At 48.5% G+C, this 23012-nt stretch overlaps 1 protein-coding gene across 4 annotated transcripts in view; it reads right to left on the bottom strand.

The window, feature by feature from the left end:
* tle2b (TLE family member 2, transcriptional corepressor b) overlaps positions 1-23012 on the bottom strand; it is a 60158-nt gene that overhangs the window by 10631 nt on the left and 26515 nt on the right. For 3 of the 4 annotated variants that reach the window (XM_061237905.1, XM_061237909.1, XM_061237908.1), the window contains exons 5-11: positions 12779-12841; positions 11060-11134; positions 9831-10008; positions 9118-9134; positions 4886-5020; positions 2387-2440; positions 374-541 (exon numbers count right to left, since the gene is read on the bottom strand). In XM_061237905.1, coding sequence (XP_061093889.1) covers positions 374-541; positions 2387-2440; positions 4886-5020; positions 9118-9134; positions 9831-10008; positions 11060-11134; positions 12779-12841 — 690 coding nt within the window. The remainder of the gene's footprint in view (positions 1-373; positions 542-2386; positions 2441-4885; positions 5021-9117; positions 9135-9830; positions 10009-11059; positions 11135-12778; positions 12842-23012) is intronic. The other variant, XM_061237907.1, reaches the window with a different exon arrangement.

Raw genomic sequence — 23012 nt, forward strand, 5'->3', positions numbered from 1 at the left:
TGTTAGGCACTAGCACTTTCACGTTGGTCACACGTGAGTCAGCATATTTGAATATGTGGCGGGACTGTCGCACCTGACACCACTAGTGGAGATCGGCAAACAGAGGAGCAGTTTAACAACACAAACACATTTAATTCATATTGCTACAAAAAATTTGTCAAAATACGTTATTTTTAAATAAGAAAAAATTATGGATCGAAACTTTACATGGTAATAAGAGGGGCAATTAAATCGCAGTGACAATATCCATCCAAACAACCTATCGCACATACAGATGAAGGATTCGCGATTGACACAGGAAGCACAAGTCACACCAAGTATTCTGAGGGTAAGACGGAACGTACCAAATTATAATTATTGGGGGGGGGCGTACCTGTGTTGGGTCTTTGGCCTTTCCAGGTGAGGGGGTGTGAGGTGGGGGTGGCGAGGGGGCCGCAGGAGGGCTGGGGGTCCCGGGCAGCTCCTTCCTGAGGGTGGGGGCTCGGTCCAGCCCGTTTCCGTGGGGGGAGGCAGGGGGGGTGCCCGCTGGGGAGGTGGGCTCCTTGTCCCATAGAGAGAAACAGGGGCGCTGACACATCGTGCGATAGTAACGACCCAAAAACATTACAGTTAACTGCACTACAAACCAGCCCAATTAGCCCTGACTGACTCCTCCATCGACGGAATGACCCACTAAAGATTGCTATCTCTCTCCCGTTTCCTGTATACAGTATCAACTCCTATTCTCCCCTGCTCTATAGCCCCTTGTCTTGCCTGTGCGCTCAATCGCAGGTCAAATTCTACACTTATTACATAACGTGTTCAAATGTGTCCTTGGGTTCCTTGAAAGGTGCAAAATAAATACAATGTATAATTGCCCTCCTGAGTCCCTGCGTCCTTCGATTAGATTTTGGCTTCCCTGAGCGCTATACAGTATTTCTGTTACCAGAAAATACCTTCAATTGAAATTAAATAAAATCTGTATTTAGAAAATATTTTCACTGCAACATGTTTTTGTCATCCAAGACACTTTTGTATTATGTAAAAATAATTGTTTTTCTTGTGGTTCTCAGGAGTTTATTATTATTATTATTATTAGTAGTAGTAGTAGTAATAGTAGTAGTACTGCAGTTGACACTAGAGTGCAGTCAAACATGTGCAAATCTCTGAAATGTGTGATGATGTCACATCCTGGTTCTTTTCATTGCAGGTTTTACACATGTAGCTTGTGCAGGCAGACCGTGGCCACACGAACGGCCACAGGGGGGCGATAGTGTAAATGGTTGGCATTTATATAGCACCTTTACCCAAAGCGCTGTACAATTGATGCTTCTCATTCACCCATTCATACACACACTCACACACCGACGGCGATTGGCTGCCACGCAAGGCACCGACCAGCTCGTCAGGAGCTTTTGGGGGTTAGGTGTCTTGTTCAGGGACACTTCGACACAGCCCGGGCGGAGGATCGAACTGGCAACCCTCCGACTGCCAGACAATGCTTACTGCCTGAGCCATGTGTGCCATGAGACATCTGCCAGCTGAAATCCCTCCCTCCCCAAGCGATGCTATAGTCAGTTAGGCAATGTGTGGCTACAGGTCACAACTGGTACCGGCCCGGTCTGGAATCAATTCCAAATTTAGGGTCCGCAAAACAGGAAGAGTGCCATAAAAGGATGAAACACCCAGGAACCTGTTTGAGGCCTGTTTTCTCTGTGCTCTCTAAATATCAGTCAAAATGAAGCAAGTGATTCCGCTGCAGAATTACCCATGTGTAGAGAACCCTCTCATTATAGCAATAATAGCAACAGCTTTAAACAGTCCGTATGAGGTTAATACAGCACAATACAATGCTACAAAGCACAAAAACATCAATAATATACATCATCAGTCACCAACTACATGTTAAACAATATTCCCCAGGCTTTTCTCTTCTCTGCATAGTACAGGAGTGTAGCTTCTGTATTGTGACCTAACTGTTGAAGAATTAAACACAACACATGTATTTAACTTGTACAATGTCTGAGGTGATAGTGAAATGTCTCTTCATAAACCACGCAATGCAGTCTGAGTGTAATGCCCTTTAAATGTTCCTACCACACGCGGTACACATGGCAAATCCAGATAAGAGAGGAAACCCTCGAGACCTCAGTCTGAGCTTGCAGAACCCGGGTTATCAATTAAATTCTTCAACAAACGAATTACGCAATGCTACTAGGGGATATAACGCGCTCCGGCTAGCACCGGGCTAGTCCCTGGCCGAACGGTACACGGACATAATCCTGTTTATCTGAAAACCTGCCACTGAACTTTAAGGCAGTTTAATTTGAAGTGGTTGTTAAGGTGACGGTGTCGCCCGGTAGCCAGGGTAACGGTTACTGCGGTGACGGCAGGGACAGTAATCCACCTCGTTAGAGACGTCCACCACCAGGTTGTCTTCGCTCTTGTCCCCATCACTGTCCTACAAGACAAAAGCAGGCAAGATGGTCAGGGTAGATCTACATAAAATAATGATAATAATAATAATAATAATAATAATAATAATAATAATAATAATAATAGTAAATATGGGGCCAGCCTATAGCCTAGTAAATAGGTTGCTTGACTGGGCCTGGGGGGTTAGTGGTTCAAGGCCCAGTGTAACCACAGTAAGATTAGTGCAGCTGTTGGGCTCTTGAGCAATGCCCTTTGCCTTTTTCTTAACACAGTGCTCCAGGGGGGACTGGCCCCTGATTAGTCTAATCAACTGTCGCTTTGGATAAAAGCATCAGCTACATAACTGTAATATAAAAAGTAATGTAATAATAATAATGTAATTCATATTTTAAATGATATTTATATAATAATGATGATTAATAATACATTTGATTTTATATATTAAAACATATTTATATACACGGCACCTTTCTCAAACAACATATTCAGTCCAATGTGCTTCACAGAATACATGAAAGAAATGTAAATATGATACCTTATATAATTATTCTCATGTATACAATTCTCATTAAATTAAAAAATAATGAAATAAAATGAAAATAAATTACTTTAATTAATTTAAAATGCGAGTTACAAAAACAAGATAGATCAAATTGAAATGGATTAAAAGACAATTAGAGTATTATACCCAACACAGGAAAGCCAAGACCAGCTGAATGGCAGTATAAAAAGAGGTACTTTCAAAAAAAAAATACTGTCGGCCAATCTTTCATCCACAGAAGCAGAATATAAAAAAATGTTAAAGAAAAAATATATATATTTCAGCCACATCCTTTCCAAAGTATTCCCCATCACATGAATCTCTCCCACTGAACCCTCCCGGCGCTTTCAGTCCTCCAGCCCCCCCCCCTCGCGGATCGACGAGGAGGACAGCGATGGCACTTAGTTACCATGGCAACGGCCCTTTGATGTGATCATGGCCCGGTATTGCCACTGACATCACCGCGCAGTGACATCATCCCCTAATTTCGCTAAGCCCGTTCCGGTAAAGCAGCGTCGGGGGGAAACACGTCGGTCTACCCGACGGTCGTAAAGAAACGCCGTTTAAAAAAAAAAAAGGGTTTTCGTCGGAGGCCGCGATAAGTGGCCCCTCAGCTGCCGCGGTCCGACGGGTCGGAGGCACGCTTCGCCTGAGCCGGCGTCCCCGTTACGGAGCTGCTCCGCCCGGCGGGGGGAGACGGAGGGGATATCCATCACAGTTTGCGGCTCTCGCCGAAAACCGACGCCGACTCCAACTCTGTCGCCCGACGGACAGGGACGCGGATTACACCCGGCCGGTCACACTTGAGACGAGGGGGATTGGACAGGCAGAGCCGCCGCAGCCAATGACGGGAGAATGACATGTCCCGAGCAGACAAATGGGCGGAGTTGTCAGCGACAGTGACGGATTAGAGCGAATCACTGCGTTCCGCTATGGTGAGCGGAACCTTTTGATTGGTTCAAACGAGTCAGTGACAGACAGCTCACTGTAGCTACCCGTTCCCCTACATAAAACGAGTATGCTGCAATCCACTGCAGATATGAGGACATTACAGTACATTTTATTTCGCCTGCTATTATCCAAAGTGACGTACAAAAAAAGTGCATATCAACATCATAGACCAAACAACAGAACAAGTCGGACAAGACTTCTTTGAAAATATAACATTAAATATAATTTCACTCCGGTGTATTTTCAAAAAATCATATGGAAATAATATGTGGATGTACATGGTTTTCAGAAGGCAAACACAAAGTGAGACAATAATGAAAAACACATTTTCTCACTTACAGTAAGTGTCACCTTTTCATATACGATTCAGTACAAAAAAATCTTAATTTATCTTTGGAAGGTTAAACCAAAGATATTTCACACTTTAAAAAGTACCTGAATCACGAGGCACCATAAACTCTCCTGTGGTTCAGTAACAGAGGAATAGCAGTCACATAACATAACGTGTGTTTGACACCAGGGGTTAACGAAGCAGGAACACTGAGTTAGCTGGAAAAGCGGAAAGTAAAACCCGGAATGGCTGTTTTCACCTCGGTCCATGTTCCGGATTCGGGCAGGGTCCGGGTTTGACACAGTGCAGTTACCTGTCTAGCCTGTAGCGTAGTGGTTAAGGTAAAGGACTGGGACACGCAAGGTCGGTGGTTCTAATCCCGGTGTAGCCACAATAAAATCCGCACAGCTGTTGGGCCCATGAACAAGGCCCTTAACCCTGCTTTGCTCCAGGGGAGGATTGTTACCTGCTTAGTCTAATCAACTGTACGTCGCTCTGGATAAGAGCGTCTGCCAAATGCCAATAATGTAATGTAATAATGTCTAACTCAGTGACCCTGCATTGTGGAACAGGCCCCGGATGTGATTGACAGGTGTGTTTTCCCATGAGCCCTCTCTGTTGCGTGACTCGTGCGCGGGGAGACGTACGTAGTGTGAAGGATGCGTGTCCTTCTCCTCACAGCGCCTCCTCTTGGCGTCCACCCCCCCCTGCGGGGCGTAGCCCCCCGAGGGCCCCTGTCTCTCCTCTGTGGGCTGGCTGTCCGTCGACGACACCGACTTACTCTGGAGCGCGGAGACACACACACGCGTTAGAACCTTCTACAACGCACACACACGCACGCATACACATGAACACGCACACACACGCACACACATTAGAACCTTCAACCTTCTACAACGCACACACACGCACGCCTACACATGAACACACACACACATATACACACACACGCACACAGATTAGAACCTTCAACCTTCTACAACGCACACACACACACACACACACACATACACACACACGCACACAGATTAGAACCTTCAACCTTCTATAACGCACACACACACAGGCACGCATACACGCAAACACACACACATTACAACCTTCTAAACCAGGAATCATAAAATCACACACACACACACACAAACATACGCATTAGAACATTCAACCTTCTACAATGCACACACACACGCACGCATACACACGTGGTGCGCACACACAGACATTAGAACCTTCAACCTTCTACAACACACACGCACGCACGCACACACACGCGCACGCACACGCCCACGCGCACACACAAACACACACACACACACACACATTCGAACCTTCTAAACCAGGGATCATCAAATCACGGTCCTCGAGGTCCCAAAACTGCTGGTTTTCCACCCCCCCTTTACCTGGGAGTCAGGTGTGAAGGCAGTCTGGCCAATCAGTAGCACTAATTGTTCTGTTAATAAGAGAAAAGAAAACCAGGGCAAGATTTGGATTCAAGGTCCAGATTTGAAGATTGTTCTTGGCCAAGGATCTCAAGGATCCAGTCCCTGCTGTTTTTTTATGATTTATTTTCAATCAGCAGGCAATTTAGGACCTGGAAGCAAGGTGTGCAGACTAGGCAATCAATGACTTAAAGTTCAGCACTTAAGCAGGGCAGGGACTCAAAAACCAGCAGACACAGCGGCCCTCCAGGATTTGAGATCCCTGTTCTGGAGTCTAGACGCACATGCATACACACACACACACACACGCGCGCACAAGCACTTACAAATGCCCACACACACAGACACACAGACACACACACAAACACACATACACACATACATAAACGTACACACATGTACACACACACATGCGCGCATAGACACACCCACACCCATGCATACAACACACACACGTATACACATACATACACACACACACATACACATGCACACACGCAGACACACACACACACACTCTCAGTTAGCGCCACTACAAAGCATTATTCACGTCTTAAAAACTAGGCCAGAATCGAGAGAAAGTCGTCCCACACTGACTGCTATAATTACACACAGGACATCTGCTCACAACAAAAAAAAACAGCTCCTTAAGTAAAAGATGGCAAAACCACTTTACACCTGTTTACCCAAGTTTCCAGCTCGCACGTCAGGGAGAATATAGCGTATGTTCTAATGCGAGACCCAATACAGCAGGCCAGTGCTCACATCGCACCTACAGAGCACTCGCAAAACAGGAGAAACCGTGACCCCTTCTTCAGAGAGCATCTCGCAGAGAGAGAGCTCTACAATCAGAGCCTTTTTCTTTGTTGATAATGGAGAGCTCGATGCGTTTTTTTTTTGGCATTTCACAGCACCCCGAGGGCTGGCAGCCCTGTTTTGCTCGATGTTACAACCGAAGTGAACTCAGTTCTACCCCCTAAACTGAGCGTTGCTCCAACGGACCCATTTCAGTTAAGATCGCCTTCCCACAAACCCCCTGGACTTAGTTGAAAAATATATTTGTTGTATAATTTTTTTAAAGTGAGAGAACAAAGAGGGAAAAAAAAAAGGAACAGGTAAGCCTTGAACCCCGCTCTCCTCCGTGAGAGACAATTTCACTAAACACGACACCAAATTTGCCGGGAGCCAGAGCTGCCTTTTCAGCATAGGAGGCTGCTCTCTTTAAAATGTTTTTTTTGCCCCTGATTGATTAGCAAACACGCTGGCGTGAGCTCACAACCTGAGATTACCCCTCTGACACCAGCGTCTGCCCCCCAGGGTACTGCAGAGGGCAGAAATATAGCCAACCTGATAGCGCAGGATGTGGACGGAGACTCAGTCACCCCCAGATCTGCGTTTCTTATTAACACTGACCCAGGGAGCGCCAGGGACAGGAAGGAGGGCGTGAGGAGGAGGAGGAACCACACAAAGGGCCGCAGTCTTCTCCTCAAACACACTCTGCATTCTCTCCCCTCTCTCCCTCCCTCTCTCTCTCTCTCCCACTTCTTCCTCAATTTAAAATTCAAAAATGCACTATTGGCCGAGTCTGACATAACAGAGTAGATACGCATCTCTCTCTTCTTCAGCGTCCGGCTCTGAACTTAACGAAAGAGGAAAAAACTCAAAAACAAAAGCGGTTTTAAAAGAGAGGGAGCCTGATATTAGTTGGAGGTGGAGGAGGATGGAGACGGATGTGGGGGCGGGGTGGGGTGGGGACCGGGGTGAATACTGTTGACTCCTGGAGAACTTAAGCATCAGATATCCTTGTTTTATTAACACAGGTGAAAAAGTCTCTTAATATTGCCTCCCTCTCTCCGAGCGCATTTGTGTGCTTCCTGCTTCTCTCTTCCGCTGTCCTCTCCCCCCTTCACTCCCCTGCTCCTCTCGGGGCCCGGGTGAGAGGGAGGGTGTGAGAGAGAGGGGGAGGGGAAGGAGAGAGGGGGGGGGGGGAGTGAGAGAGGGAGGGAGGGGAGTAGAGAGATGGAGGGAGAGAGAGGGAGGGAGAGAGGGAGGGAGTGAGAGAATGAGGAAGAGAGAGCGAGATCTTCTGACAAAATGTGAAAAATACATCAAAATTAGAACTATACACTTTCTCAAAATTAATCAGACACCCCCAATTTAAACAACTGCCAGATAAAAATAAACTCCCCGTCCTCTTAGGGGAGAAGAACTGCCATCAACTGACGGCAGAATACGTCACTGCCTGCCAGCGTCTCGTCTAAAGCCCAAACTTCTTTATTATTATTCATTTTATTTATTTTAAAAAAAGTTAATATTTTAATGTATGGTTAGTGTTCATTTGTTTATAATCTTTCATGTTAAGAATTGTTCATGTGAAATTTATGGTTATATATATATATATATATATATGCTTTGGCAATACAAACTGTAATGTTCTGTCATGCCAATAAAGCAATTTGAATTGAACTGAGAGAGAGAGGTAGGCAGAGAGAGAGAGGGGGGAGAGGAAGGGAGAGAAAGGGGGAGAGAGAGAGGCGGGGAGAGAGAAGGAGGGGGGGAGAGGGAGAAAGAGAGAGGAAGAGCGAGGGAAAGCAAGAGAGAGGTAGGCAGTGGGAGGGGGGGAGAGGGAGAGAGAGAGAGAGGGCGTATGCGGTGGTAAAAAACGCTGTAGCTCCAAGGGCCGGCTCACTGCCACGGCAACGGCGGAATCCTCGACACTCTGCAAGTCCAAAGACCGACGCCTCTCCACCGCGAAGTACACCGAAACATTTATTTGAGTTTGGATGAAGTGCATATATTACGGGCCAATTAAAATCCAGTATCCTTTCGGTCTCGTCTCGCCTCCTCTCCTCTCCACAGTAAAACACGGCCATTAAACCTCCCTCTCGCTCAAACCCACCCGCCATCATCGGAGACGCGGGGACACAGACACTCATGCTCCCGTGTTTGTAGAAACACACACACACACACACACCCACACCTACACACACAGGCACACGCACACACACACACACAGACACAGACACGCCCACACCCACACACACAGGCACACGCACACACACACACACACACACACACACAGGCACAGGCACACATACAGGCAGACGCACACACACACACACACACAGACACACGCACACACACACACACACACACAGACACACCCACACACACAGACACACGCACACACACACACACACACACACACACATACACACAGACACGCACAAACACACACATACACACACACACACACAGGCACAGGCACACACACAGGCACACACACACACACACACACAGGCACACACACACACACACACACAGACACACCCACACACACACAGACACACACACAGACACACCCACACACACACACACACAGACATACACACACACACTGACACAGACACACACACACACACACAGATGTTGAAACTCACCCTGCTCGGTGCTCCCTCTGGGACAGAACAGAGAGAGGGGGGTGACGTCAATACAGATAATAATAACACCAGTCATACAACAAAGCAAGGTCAACCACCAACACCCTGTCCTTGACAAATAAAAACAAGACAATCGCATCTTCTGTTACTAATCTGACCTGTCTACAGAGCTCACTCACACACTCGCTCAATCTCTCACTCTTTCTCAATCTCTCACTTCCCTGTTCACTCCCTCATTCCCTTCATTCATGGATTCACTCATTCATTTGTTGAATTGCTCGCTCACTCACTCACTCTCACACACTCACACACACATTCACTCAACTCTTGTCTTAAATCTAGTCAAATCTTGTTTTTCTGACTGAGGATGATGAGCTATACAGAAATACATCAGGACCCAAAGTGGTCAGCTAGGGAGTTTCACTCAAACATTGGCTCAAAGTCACACAAGAGGCCCACGCTACATTAGCACGTTAGCACTGGTTGTGTCCATGTACTAATGGCGGCCCACGCTACATTAGCACGTTAGCGCTGGTGGTGCTCATATGCTAACGGCGGCCCACGCTACATTAGCACGTTAGCGCTGGTTGTGCTCACGGGCTAGCCGCGGCCCACGCTGCATTAGCACGTTAGCGCTGGCTGTGCTCATGGGCTGGCCGCAGCCCACACTACATTAGCACGTTAGCACTGGTTGTGCTCCCTCGCGCCCTCACCTCTCAGGTGCTCCGAGTCCAGGTGGTTGCGCTCGTCCTTGCTGGCCAGGTGGGCGGAGACCCCCAGGGCCCCGGTGAGGGCCAGCAGCCCGGAGCCCGCCCCCAGGGCCAGGCCGGAGGGGTGAGGGGTCAGCGGAATACCGGGGGTGTGATGGGATAGGTGCTGGAGCTGCTGCTGCTGTATGAGACCGAGAGGGGGAGAGAGAGAGAGACAGAGAGAGAGAGAAAGGGAGAGAGAGAGAGAGAGAGAGAGGGAGATAGGGGAGAGAGACAGGGAGGCAAGTGCGAGAAAGGGGGAGGGAGAGACAGAGAGTGGGGGAGAGAGGGCAGAGAGAGGCGGAGGGAGAGAGAGGGGGGAGTGAGAGAGGGGGGAGAGAGAGGGGGGATGAGAAACAGGGTAATGGGGACAGAGGGGGAGATAGAGAGAGAGGTAGAGGCAGTTATGAACAGACACAGAGAGATAGTGTGTGTATGTGTGTGTGTGTATGTGTGTGTGTGAGTGAGGCAGAGCAAGTGAGATCGAGAGAAAGAGAGAATGAGGTGTAGACAGATAAAAACACTAATTTTCTCATGCATCAAATATCACATTATAACTCTCTTTGAGCAGGCCTGAGCAAACAGACACCAGGGTGTGCAGCAGGGAGCCACAGCAGCTCCATAACAAACTGGGCCAGCTGCTGTGAGCTGATGCCAGTGCGTGCACAGGCACATGGACGAGGCTGTGCTGTCCACAGACCCTGCGCTCAGACTGTGCTGTCCACAGACCCTGCGCTCAGACTGTGCTCCTGTCCACAGACCCTGCGCTCAGACTGTGCTCCTGTCCACAGACCCTGCGCTGAGACTGTGCTCCTGGGCTGAGGCTGTGATGTCCACAGACCCTGTGCTCAGACTGTGCTCCTGGGCCGAGGCTGTGCTGTCCACAGACCCTGTGCTCAGACTGTGCTGTCCACAGACCCTGCGCTCAGACTGTGCTGTCTACAGACCCTGTGCTCAGACTGTGCTCCTGGGCCGAGGCTGTGCTGTCCACAGACCCTGTGCTCAGACTGTGCTCCTGTCCACAGACCCTGCGCTCTGACTGTGCTCCTGGGCTGAGGCTGTGCTGTCCACAGACCCTGTGCTCAGACTGTGCTGTCCACAGACCCAGCGCTGAGACTGTGCTCCTGGGCTGAGGCTGTGCTGTCCACAGACCCTGCGCTCTGACTGTGCTCCTGCACTCCTGCATCACTCACCCCAATGATGGCATTGAGCTCGGCCATGGTCACCTGCTTGGCTCTCTCTACGGCCTGGACCACCTGCTGCTGGTGCTGTGTACAGAACACACACACACATTAAACACACACACACACTCAGTTAAACACACACACAGCTAAATACACGCATGCACACACACACACACTCAGTTAAATACATACACACATACAGTTAAACACACACACAGCTAAATACACACACACGCACACACACACACACACACACACACACTCAGTTAAACACACACACAGCTAAATACACGCACACACACACACACACACTCAGTTAAATACATACACACATACAGTTAAACACACATACACACAACACTCACACAGTTAAACACGCACACGCACACACAGTTAAGCATGGTTACACAAACAGTTAAACAGTTAAACAGTCACACAGCACACTCAAATCACATCATCGTCACACACAAATATTTACATGCCCATCCAGATACACACATCAGCACACAAACAGACACACACAAACACACACTGCCCACACTAATCAAGCTGAAGCACCTTTGCACACCCACACAATGTGCCAGATGCACACAGCCCGACACGGAAAACCTTGACCGTTTCTGTCGTTGGTATTAATTAGACCGATGGCCACGGGTGGGGAAGGCACAATAAACTCTACTTCTCTCCCCACACATTCCACTGGATAACCTCGCCGGGCAACCTGGCAACCACACTCTCTACTGTCAGGAGGTGGAACAATGAGCAGTCTCGAGCAGGCAAGTCCATTATCATTCATTCATTATCTGCACCCTATGGGAGAAGTCCTTACAGCACTAACCACTATCAACAAAGCACAAATCTAATCTTAGAAACAGGAAAGGGCCATTTTTTTTAACTTAAGCTTACGATTACCTCATTTCGAGAACCGTCTGCGTAATTGGATTACTCACACCCTTTTTTGTTTGCTCCGAGGAACATGTTGGCGATAAAGAGCTGTGCGTCTGCACGGTATATAACTGTTCCCTCTTCTGGAGTTACGGAGCGGGGAGTAGTGTATCTGCCGCAGAAAAGATTAAGGGCCGTAGGTCTTGTGGCCTCGAGTTCAGCCGTTTACAAACGTTGGGTCACGAGGGCGGTGAAGATGGGTTGAGAAATTACATCACTGGGGATAGAGATGTAGTTTTTCTGCTGTATACTATAGTATGCACAAGGCATGCCCATTAGTCCAGTTAAACACAGCAGTCGTTAAATTGGTATTTTTTAAATATATTGGCCTATTATTCAACATTTTAGTTCCCCTGAGAATATCTCAGGCTGTTTTAAATAGGGGGCGTATTTGCTCATTTAGTTGGTTGTGATTGGAGCAGTTTTTGGGTGCCTTCTCTGGTGATGCTGTGGGGGGCATGGTCAGGTGATGATTTTGTGGGTATGGTCAGGTGATGCAGTTGGGGGCGTGGTTAGGTGATGATTTTATGGCCGTGGTCAGGTAATGCTGTGGGGGGCGTGGTCAGGTGATGATTTTTTGGGTGTGGTCAGGTGATGCTTGGGCGGGTGTGGTCAGGTGATGCTGTGGGGGGCGTGGTCAGGTGATGATTTAGTGGGTGTGGTCAGGTGATGCTGTGGTGGGTGTGGTCAGGTGATGCTCGGGTGGGCGTGGTCAGGTGATGATGATTTCGTGGGTGTGGTCAGGTGATGCTGTGGTGGGCGTGGTCAGGTGATGTCACGTACCTCCTGGGACAAGAAGGGGATGATCTGAGCGCAGATGGCGCTGAGCCTCTTCACGATCTCCGCCTGCAAGAGATCACATGACACGCGAGTCAGCAGCGATCACGCCACGTCTGCACCACCTGTCCAATCACGTGGCCCGCCTCACACCTGGCTGCACAACCCGGCCAATCACGTGGCTCTCCTCGAACACAATGGGTTGAAGGCGAGACGCTGTAATCAGCAGTCCTTGCTCTCTGCGGGACGGTGCTCCGCAGACAGAGGAAGGCATTCAGCGTGGGGGGCTTTCATTTAGCAGTAAGTGCCAAAACGTCCTCAGGAGAGCCCGCTCAAACAGGACCCCGGGATGGAGCGCTCACACAGGGGCTGATACAGCAGCCAGGCCCACCCGGCACCACACACCGCAGAACAAACATCACGCTGCCGCTACCCGAAAAGGCTTTTAATGCCAGCTGTGATACTAGGCCTCCGATTTCACATCTGCTTTTATCTCTCTCTCTCCCTCCCTCGCTCTCTCTTACTCTCTCAATCCGTCTCTCTCACACGCAATCTCTTTCTCTCTCTCTCGCTTTCATGCTCACCCCCCTCTCTCTCTGTCTCTCTTGCTTTCACTCTCACCCTTTCACTCCCCTTCCTCTTCTGTCCCTAAATACACTTCCTTTAACGTCTCCCTCTCTCTCTCTCTCTCTCTCTCTCTCGTCCACAGAAAATGCTCTTTGTGTGAGAACAGCTTCGCCCTCTGTCTCTCTACTCCTCAGGGCTCTACCCTAGCCTTTTTCTCCAAGGCGCACGTGCGCTCCAGAGTTCACCATTTTAGGAGCGCGCTAATGCATCCCAATTAGCGGACGTGCACCTACATTATCCTCCCTGTTAGCAAACGCTCCTAAAATGGGAGCCCGGTAGAGGCCAGCTTCTAGCATGGGCGCACACAATGCTTCACCCAAAAACACGCTCCCTCTCCCTCTCTCTCCCTCCTTCAAATGCCTCCTCCACTCTCCGCGCATCCTTTCAGAAGGCCATTTCATAATTGGCGAAGAGAAAAATTATGCGGAAGGACATTCGCCGGGTCCATTCGGACAGTGTGTCACTCTCCGTCTCCTTCAACGAACGACGCCAAAAAACACACAGCAACAGGCCGCACCCATCAGCTCGTTAGGAGGTGCCTGTAGCGTGGTGGTTAAGGTACATGACCGGGACCCGCAAGGTCAGTGGTTTGATCCCTGGTTTGGCCACAATAAGATCCGCACAGCCGTTGGGCACTTGAGCAAGGCCCTTAACCCTGCCTTGCTCCAGGGGAGGATTTTCCGCTGCTTCGCCTAATCAACTGTAAGTTGCTTTGGATAAAAGCGTCAGCCAAATGCCATTTGTGTATTAATGAAACACTTCAACACATCCAGGTTTGGGAATCGAACCAGCAACCCTCCGACTGTGAGACAACCGCTCTTATCTACTGCGCTAATGTGGAAATACGGCCCATGAGGGGGGTTGCTATGGCTTCAGTATGCTCTGAGTATGCCCGACTCCGAAAGGCAAAAGTCTGCATTGAAGACAATGGTCAGTTAATTAGTTGAATAAGGTGTTGCTGTGCCGGGCTGAAACAAAAACTTGGGTCACGTTCAGCCCAGACAAAACGTCACAAAACGTCTATTTAAACGGAAACGGCGGACCGACTGACATAGGTACAGTTTGGTCCTATGGAGTCTGAGAAGACCATTCAGTACGTTGGCTGGGCTTTAAAGCGTAGGTCTACGTCAGTATTGATTCGGGCTACACCCCCGAATGGGAGCAGACGTAGCTGAAAGGCTGTTGCAAAAACGTTTCACACTGTTGGGAGGAAACGCATCGTTCAACCAGGAACCCGGAGCGAAGTGTTTTCCGACTGAACGTGCCCAAGCACTCATACCAGCCCTGTTCAGAAAGGATGGGGGACCCCTGGTCTGAAGTAAATAACTACTGAAGGCAGAGCCCCAACTTCCCCCCCCAGCGCCACTCACATCACATTATACAAAACACATCTCCCACATTCTCCCTTACAAATCCCTCCCGTTTCATCGCAGCACTTACTACTTACAGAGGGAGATAGAGCATGTGTCTGAATAAAAAAGAGAACATTGCTGTACTCCAAACAAAAACAAAAAAAAAATCAAATGAATAATAAAACAAGCTCTGTAGGAGTGCTTTCACATAAACCCACAGCTTTGCGACGCATCTATTTTCTCCCGGAGCGGGGACACGGGTCAGTGTCAACCCTGATAGGATCAGAAACATTCCCTTTCTGTCCCACTCACGGGGAGATGCACCTCCCAACAAAGACAAACGATGAGTATGAATTAGTCCACCCACTGCCTATACAGTACATATCTACATTAACCCTTTGAAGAGTGGGGTTTTTTTTGGGAATGGTTTTTGAAGAATCAAAGTGTTCCGTTGCTTTCAGTTACCAGTAGTGATTGTTGCATCAGCATTAGAATGTTCACTTAAGAACATTCTAATCCCATAATTGCGATTAGAATGTTCAGTTAGGAACATTCTAATCAAGTAATTGTGACCTCACACCTTAGGGGGCTATATTCTTCAATGCTGAGTCGTGACTGCAGAGGGGGGGGGGGGGAAACATATTTTACAAATGTATCGTTAAAGCACTGTGGTGACTTGGTAAGTGGAAGACAGACAGACTGGAAGGTCATGTGTGAGGGAGCGCAGTGATAATAAGATACGAGGAGGACAGAGCCGGCGGAGTCTCAGAGGCATGAAACGATTGGGCTAAAGAAGGGGAACTTGCAACGCTGACAAGCACGAAAGTACATATCATACACACGTTTGGCTGTGACAGAGAGGGCGGGGGGGAGAGGCAAAGAGCAGGGGAGGGAGAGAGGCAGAGGCAGAGAGAGAGAGTGAGGGAGAGAGGGTGAGAGAGGAAGTCAGAGAGAGGAATAGAAAGAGAGAAGCAGAGAAGGAGGGAGAAATAACATCAACCACACACAGTGAGGGAGGGAAGCAAAGAGAGTGAGAGAAAGAGAAAAATAAAAAAGACAAAGAGACACAGGAACGAGTGAGAAGCAATGAGAGAGGGGGAAAGAGAGAAGGCGAGAGTACAGGGTGGAAGACAGAAAACGGGGGGGGGGGGGGGGGTTCAGGATGACACCTCCAGCATATGGGACATACATCCCAAAATACACACATCTGAGCGCATATTTCACCCAGAGTGAGTACAGAGGCATGTGTCTGAGAACAGCAGCAGTGCGTGTATGTGTATGTGTGTGTGTGTGTGTGTGTGTGTGTGTGTTTGTGTGCGTATGTGTGTGTGTGTGTGTGTGTGTGTGCGTGCGCGTCTGTATATGTGTGTGTGTGTGTGTGTGTGTGTGGGGGGGGGTGTTACATAGTACATGTTACATAGCATCGGTGTTACATAGTACTGTAGAATCCCATACAGCCATGCTACAACTGAGCCGTCCTTTAGCTCACTGCTCTACTGACCACATTCATACCCAACACGCACGCAATAAAACACGAATAAAAATCTTACACAAAACAGAAACGGGAGGGATTTCTGCACGCTTGGTTTATTTCGCGTGCGATACCAGAGACCGCGTGAGCGATATCTTGGGAGCGGTTTGGCGGACGTGTGAGTGGCGTGGTGTAATTAAACAGATGTACTCCAACGACCACGCTGGGACCGTACTCGCCGTCCGGCGCCGATCGATACTCATATCAATGAGTTAGCCTCAGCCGCGCTAACGGAGCGGTTCGCTCACCACGCGAGACGGACGTATTATTCCAGAACCGCGTATACGTATGACCCACAGAACAAGGGCTGGGCAGGATCTGGCCAAAAAGGGCTGGAGGAGGTCTTTCTGTCTGAATGTCTGTCCCCTACACTCATACAGGTAGGAAAAGTGCCTAAAAAGGCTTGACGCGTTTGTAACTTGTTTTTGCTTGGATAACGTCAAACATTTGTACCCAAAAATAACATCACTGCACAAATTTGACCTTGAAGAACAAAAATGTACCTACACTGTCACTTTATTTCTGAGAGTGTTTATGTCAGAATGGGGAAGAAATGCGATCTAAGTGACTTTGACTGTGGAATGATTGTTGGTGCCAGACAGGTTGGTTTGAGTATCTCAGAAATTGCAGAGAATGGTGCCAAAAACAAAAAACATCCAGTGAGCAGCAGTTCTGTGGGTAGAAACACGTTGTTAATGAGAGATGTAAGAGGAAAAGGGCCAGACTGGTCAAAGCTGATAACGCGTCAAACCTCAAAGTGGATACGCTACAGCAACTTAATAACTCTAATAAATACCTAATAAAGTGCTCACTGAGTGTATATATGATTGTAACCATCACCAATATCTGCTGTAACCTATTATTTGTTACTTTTTTTTCATTGGTTTGCTTGGTCTTGTTTCATCAGTTTATCTCCTCAACTCACTTTTTGTTGTTGTTACATCCTACACATAGTCCTCAGAGCATCATTGTTAAATGCTCTTCTCTGAGTGTAGTACTGATAATCAGTGTATCAGACATGCACAGCATAGCGTGGTATCAGACGCTGAGACGCCCGCACCAAAGTCAGAGCACTCTGCGCTATTAAGAGAGGATTTAACTAAATAAATATGCCAATTACGACGTGGTCTACATGCTGAAGTCCACCATTTTGTGTGAAGCCAGGCGTGGAAACCTCTCGAGCAGCACAAGTTAAATGAGAAAAACTGTCCGCCAGAAAAGAGAGGTTCGTACAGCCGTGAAACGCTCAAAGGAAATCCGTCAGATAATGCGTGTAAACGCAGGCTAGGACCAGCGTCTATTGATCATAAAGATTTTATATACGTCAGCTTTAGAATTCAGCGTGCGTCTCAATTCAAGCGCTCGGGACGTGAGCGTTTTCAGAGTAAAATGTTCGGTGTTAAATCAACTCTGATAGAGTGCAGTCTGTGTGGAACAGCATGCCAGGTCATGTGACAGAGGCAGAAACTGGGGGTTTTCAAGACCAGCCATAATATGGCACTAGATAATATCTACAAGGCACACTTTAATAGAAGGAAAATGGTGAGCATTGCGAGACTGAATGGCCTGTTCTTATCATTATGTTATATTATGTTACATATTGCCCCTATAGGACTCATATGTACTCTGTTAGAGTTATGTTAAGATGTTGTGTTACATATGGTCCCCATTGGACTCATATGTACTCCGGGGTTATGTTATGATGTTATGTTATGTTAAATATGGCCCGTATTGGACTCATATGCGATTTAAAAGCATAAAAGCACTATATAAACCCAGTCCATTTACCACATGTACTCAGTTAGAGTTGAATTAACGCTGGCAATATTACTGTGTTACAACACTGTAAACCCAGCAAAGTCCTAAACAAGCCTCCCTCATTCCTCTGGTCCGGAACACGAACCCACGAAAATATCACCACACGCAAGACCGTCACCGCTAATCCCAAATCAGAACAGACCAATCGATGAAGCGCGTTCCGCAACGCTGGGAAAATTAAATAACGACACAATGCGATCGGTACGGAGCCCCCAAAAAAAAAAGACGGATAACGACAGACACGGGCGCAAACAGGCTCAGGAGCTGGAGCCAAGGCAGAGACAAAGGAACGGAGGCTAGCGGCAGGGAACTGGCCACATCAGCCGATGTGAAACAGGGGAGATTAGAGCCACATTCATCAAACGAAAATATGACGATGAAAGAAACGCATTTTATGAAACGCATAGGGGCCATGGCAAATGAGTCCCGAAATGAGGCCAGATGAAGAAGCAAGGGTTTGTGGGTAAAAACACAACGCCTTTGACCGCAGTCCGTCGGAGCCGGAGCCGCAATGAGCTGTTCTCCTGCACAAAGACAACCGCATTCCCAGAAATAACGTACTGGATAGCGGAATACGTACGCGATTTACCGTACATTTCAATCCATCGCTACTTATGTGATGATTCATGTATTATTTTATGAAGTTGTTTTTATTGAGCTATTTTTCCACCAAATGTAAAACAACTACACGGGGAGTACACATCACATACACACACACAAACACACACACACGTGTCCTAAATATACGGATAAATTACACTTTTAAAGGACTTAAAGATTTCACCCCCCATCTGAAAAATGTAAAATATTTTTTAATCCGTGTTTGAACCCCCCCCCCCCCCCCCCACACACACACACACACACACGCACACGCGCACACACACACACACAACCACCTGTCTGAGGTCTGAGGCAGAACTGGCCCACTGCCACTCTGCGCTGCTGTGTGAGTTTCTAAAACGTGACAGAAATAAAATGAGACGAAGTATGATTTTAGTTCACTTGCAGGACGCATGAGTGACTTTGGCAAAAGAGCAGAGCCGGCCCAGCGATGTGAGCAGCCTTCCCCCTGCAGAACGAGCCGACTGAGGGCAGGTGCAGAGGTAGAGGAACAGCTCTGTGAGTGTTTCAGTGCACCACTCCCCCGGTCCTGGGGGCTATTACTGAGAAGGGCAGGTTTAGAGAGAGAGAGAGAGAGGGAGGGAGGGGGAGGGAGAAAGAGAGAGAGCGGGAGACAGGGAGAGGGTGAGAGAGAGAGGGGGAGGGAGGGAGAGAGGGAGAGAGAGCCCTGTTCTCCTCTCTCTCACACAGGCACACACAAACATGGAGGTGCATTAGCTTGGTTGTTATTTTACATACAATTTTCATGTATCAATTAGCTTCTCTCCCCCCCCCCCCATCTCCCTCTATCTCTCTCTCTCAATCTCTGGCTCTTTCTCAATCCCTCCCTCTCCCTCTCTCTGTGTCTCTGTTGCTCTTTCTCTCACTCTCCCTCTCTCCCTCCCTCCCTCTCTCTGTTGCGTTCCCTCCCTCCCTCTCTCTCTCTCTCCTCCCCCTCAGTGTCCGACACCGCTCTCTCTCCCTCCCTCCCTCTCTCTCACTCTCTCTCCTGCCCCACACCGCTCTCCCTCGCTCACTCCCACTCTCTCTGTTTCTCTCCCTCACTCCTTCCCTTTCTCTCTATCTCTCTCTCTCTCCCCCTCTCTCCCTCTGTCACTCGCTCCCTCACTCCCTCTCTCTCTCCGTCTCTCTCTCTCCTGCCCCACACTGCTCTCCCTCGCTCACTCCCTCTCTCTCTGTTTCTCTCCCTCACTCCTTCCCTTTCTCTCTGTCTCTCTCTGTCACTCGCTCCCTCACTCCCTCTCTCTCTCTCTCTCTCTCTCCGTCTCTCTCTCTCTCTCCTGCCCCACACACTCTCTCACGCTGATCCCCTTCCCCCTGCCAGCCTAATGGAGCTGCTCCTTTCCTCCGCAAACATTTCAAGGCAAATATTTGCAGCCGCTGAGGCGCTAATCACTCAGTGATTGTGGTCTCAGGCACAGGGGTATTCAATAAAAGAGCTGATCCCCCTCCCCCCCGCCCCCCACGCACACACACCTCCTCTACCGCGCCTCCTTTTATTCTACCCGCTCCTTCTTTCACTCTCTCTCTCCCCCTCTCTCTTTCTCTCTCTCCCTCTCACTCACTCACGCTCGCTCCCTCTCTCTCTCTCTCTCTGGGCAGCGTGCCAACTCCTGTTCCCTGTAGCTGTGCCCAAGCCCCCCTCCCCCTCCTGATTGATGGCCCCTCTATTTTGGAAAGAGGAGGAAGAGAAATAGGGAGAGAGAGAGAGAGAGAGAGAGTAGGGGAAAGACACAAACAAATGCGCACACACTGAGGCACAAGGACAGGCGCGCACACACACGCACACACACACACACGCACGCACACACACGCACACACACGCACACATACACGCACACACACGTTTTAGGGGCACACTGAGATTCAGTTAAAATTGCTCGCTCCCACCCATACACCCACACACCTACATCCACTCTATACAAATGCACACATCCAAAACAACCTCTAGTACACAAGCGACAGACAGTACAGAAAAGATTCAACCACATATGAACTACAAAAGCATACCGAACTGACACGTATGTAAATAGTAGTCAGAGAGAGCGAGAGACATACACACACACACACAGACTTCTCAAACACAGACTGGCCCTCACAGACACACACACATGCATCCGGGCAAGCACGCACACACATGCACACATACTGTAGAAACACGCACACACACTCAGATACACATGCTTCTAAAACAAAGACATTTGCGTGCACACAGACTGGCACTCACAGACACACGCGCACGCAGGCACACGCACACACATCCACACGCGCACGCAGGCACACGCACACACATCCACACACAAATGCAGGCACACGCACACACATGCACACACACACACAAGTAGGCACATGCACACATACACACATGCACTCACGCACACACACACATACATGCACACACGCACACATACACACACACACACAATTAGAAACCCTTTCCAAGGCACCTGTGAAAGTAGTAAGTCCAGTTGCCAAACTCCAGCTATAGTCTCAGACTCGAGTTTATTTTGAACAATATCTCATTTAGTCCCAACTGCAATATAATGCGCTTAGCCGTAGCTCTGAAATGCATATTCACATACTGGCGGCTAACCAGCCTGTCTAAACAGACTGCACTGCGGTGTTAAACCCCCTGCTTCTGTCACACAGTCTGTCAGTCAACAGGTCACCACGGCAACCACACCACTTCACTGCTAAACACACGGATTATCTATTTTAATCAGGGTGAAGGGGGGGTGGGGGGGTGTATCAAAGTACATACCACACAAACGCACACACACGCACAGGGCCACACACACCCATACGCCCATTCCGGTATGTAAACACACATACCCATACTCAAACAAAAAACATATGCATGTGCGCACACACACACACACACACACACATCAGTACACACATTCACATACCGGTACACACACACACACACACACACACACACACACACTACATGACATCTGCAGCAACTCGGAACCCTTTTGATCGAATGACAAACCCATTATGCTAAAAGAGAAGCTCCCAAGGATTTAATCACTCTTAGCCATTCCAACAGGGTTACCTCACTCACTGCAGAAGGCCCATTATTCAAAACTAGCTCTGTTACATACGCATTAATGTACACACACACTCACACACAGACACACACACTCTCTCACACACTCACACACACTCTCTCACACACACACATACTCACGCACACACTCACACATACTCACACAGACACACAAACACACTCTCTCACACACACATACACACTCACACACAGACACACACACTCTCTCACATACACACATACACGCACACATGCACACACACTCACAAACACACTTTCACACACTCTCCAAATACACGCAAATGAACACCCAGACTGTAAATACACACAAACACACACCAACACACTCACAGGCACACACACACTGCTAACCATTCCAAAATGAATGATTACTCACAAATGAGCTCTGTTACACATACATGTATACACACACACACACACACACACACACACATACACGGACAGCAAATACACACAAACACACACACACAGACACAAACTGCTAATACACATAAACACAGACATCCACACACTAACACACACACAGACGGTAAATACACATACACACGCACAAACACACACACAGACACACACTCCTCACCACCTCCTCCATTTTCACCCACATAAGCACCCACATCCTAATCCAGCTCTTTAAATAAACGGTGAAAAAACCACCGAGATCAAACCGGGATTACAGCCGCGGGAGGAGGTGGGGAGGAGGCGCAGAGCAGGAGGCGCAGAGCAGGAGGCGCGGAGACGGAGGGCAGAGACCCAATCCTATTACGGGCACAATCAGTTTGTGAACGGAAAAGAAGAGGCATTAAATCAAAGCCCCCCCCCCTTTGGCTGCTGACCACAGAGATGATCTTTGGGATTCAGACTGCAATTCCCACCAAAATCCCAAACCCGGAAAATAATCACAAATAGGTGCATGAGACTGGACAGACAGGGGACGGCGGCTGGGTCACTGGAAAAAGCAGATACACACACACACTCACACACACACACACACACACACACACACACAGATACACACACACACACTCACACACACACACACACACACTCACTCACTCACACACACACACACACACACACACACTCACTCACACACACACACACACACACACACACTCACTCACACACATAGACACACATACATGCAGGTACACACATATGTATGCGTGTACCTGCAGAAAGACCCACAAATGTACACACACACACACACATTTACACACA

Source organism: Conger conger, chromosome 4, assembly GCF_963514075.1.
Source record: "Conger conger chromosome 4, fConCon1.1, whole genome shotgun sequence".
Classification (NCBI taxonomy): Eukaryota; Metazoa; Chordata; class Actinopteri; order Anguilliformes; family Congridae; genus Conger; species Conger conger.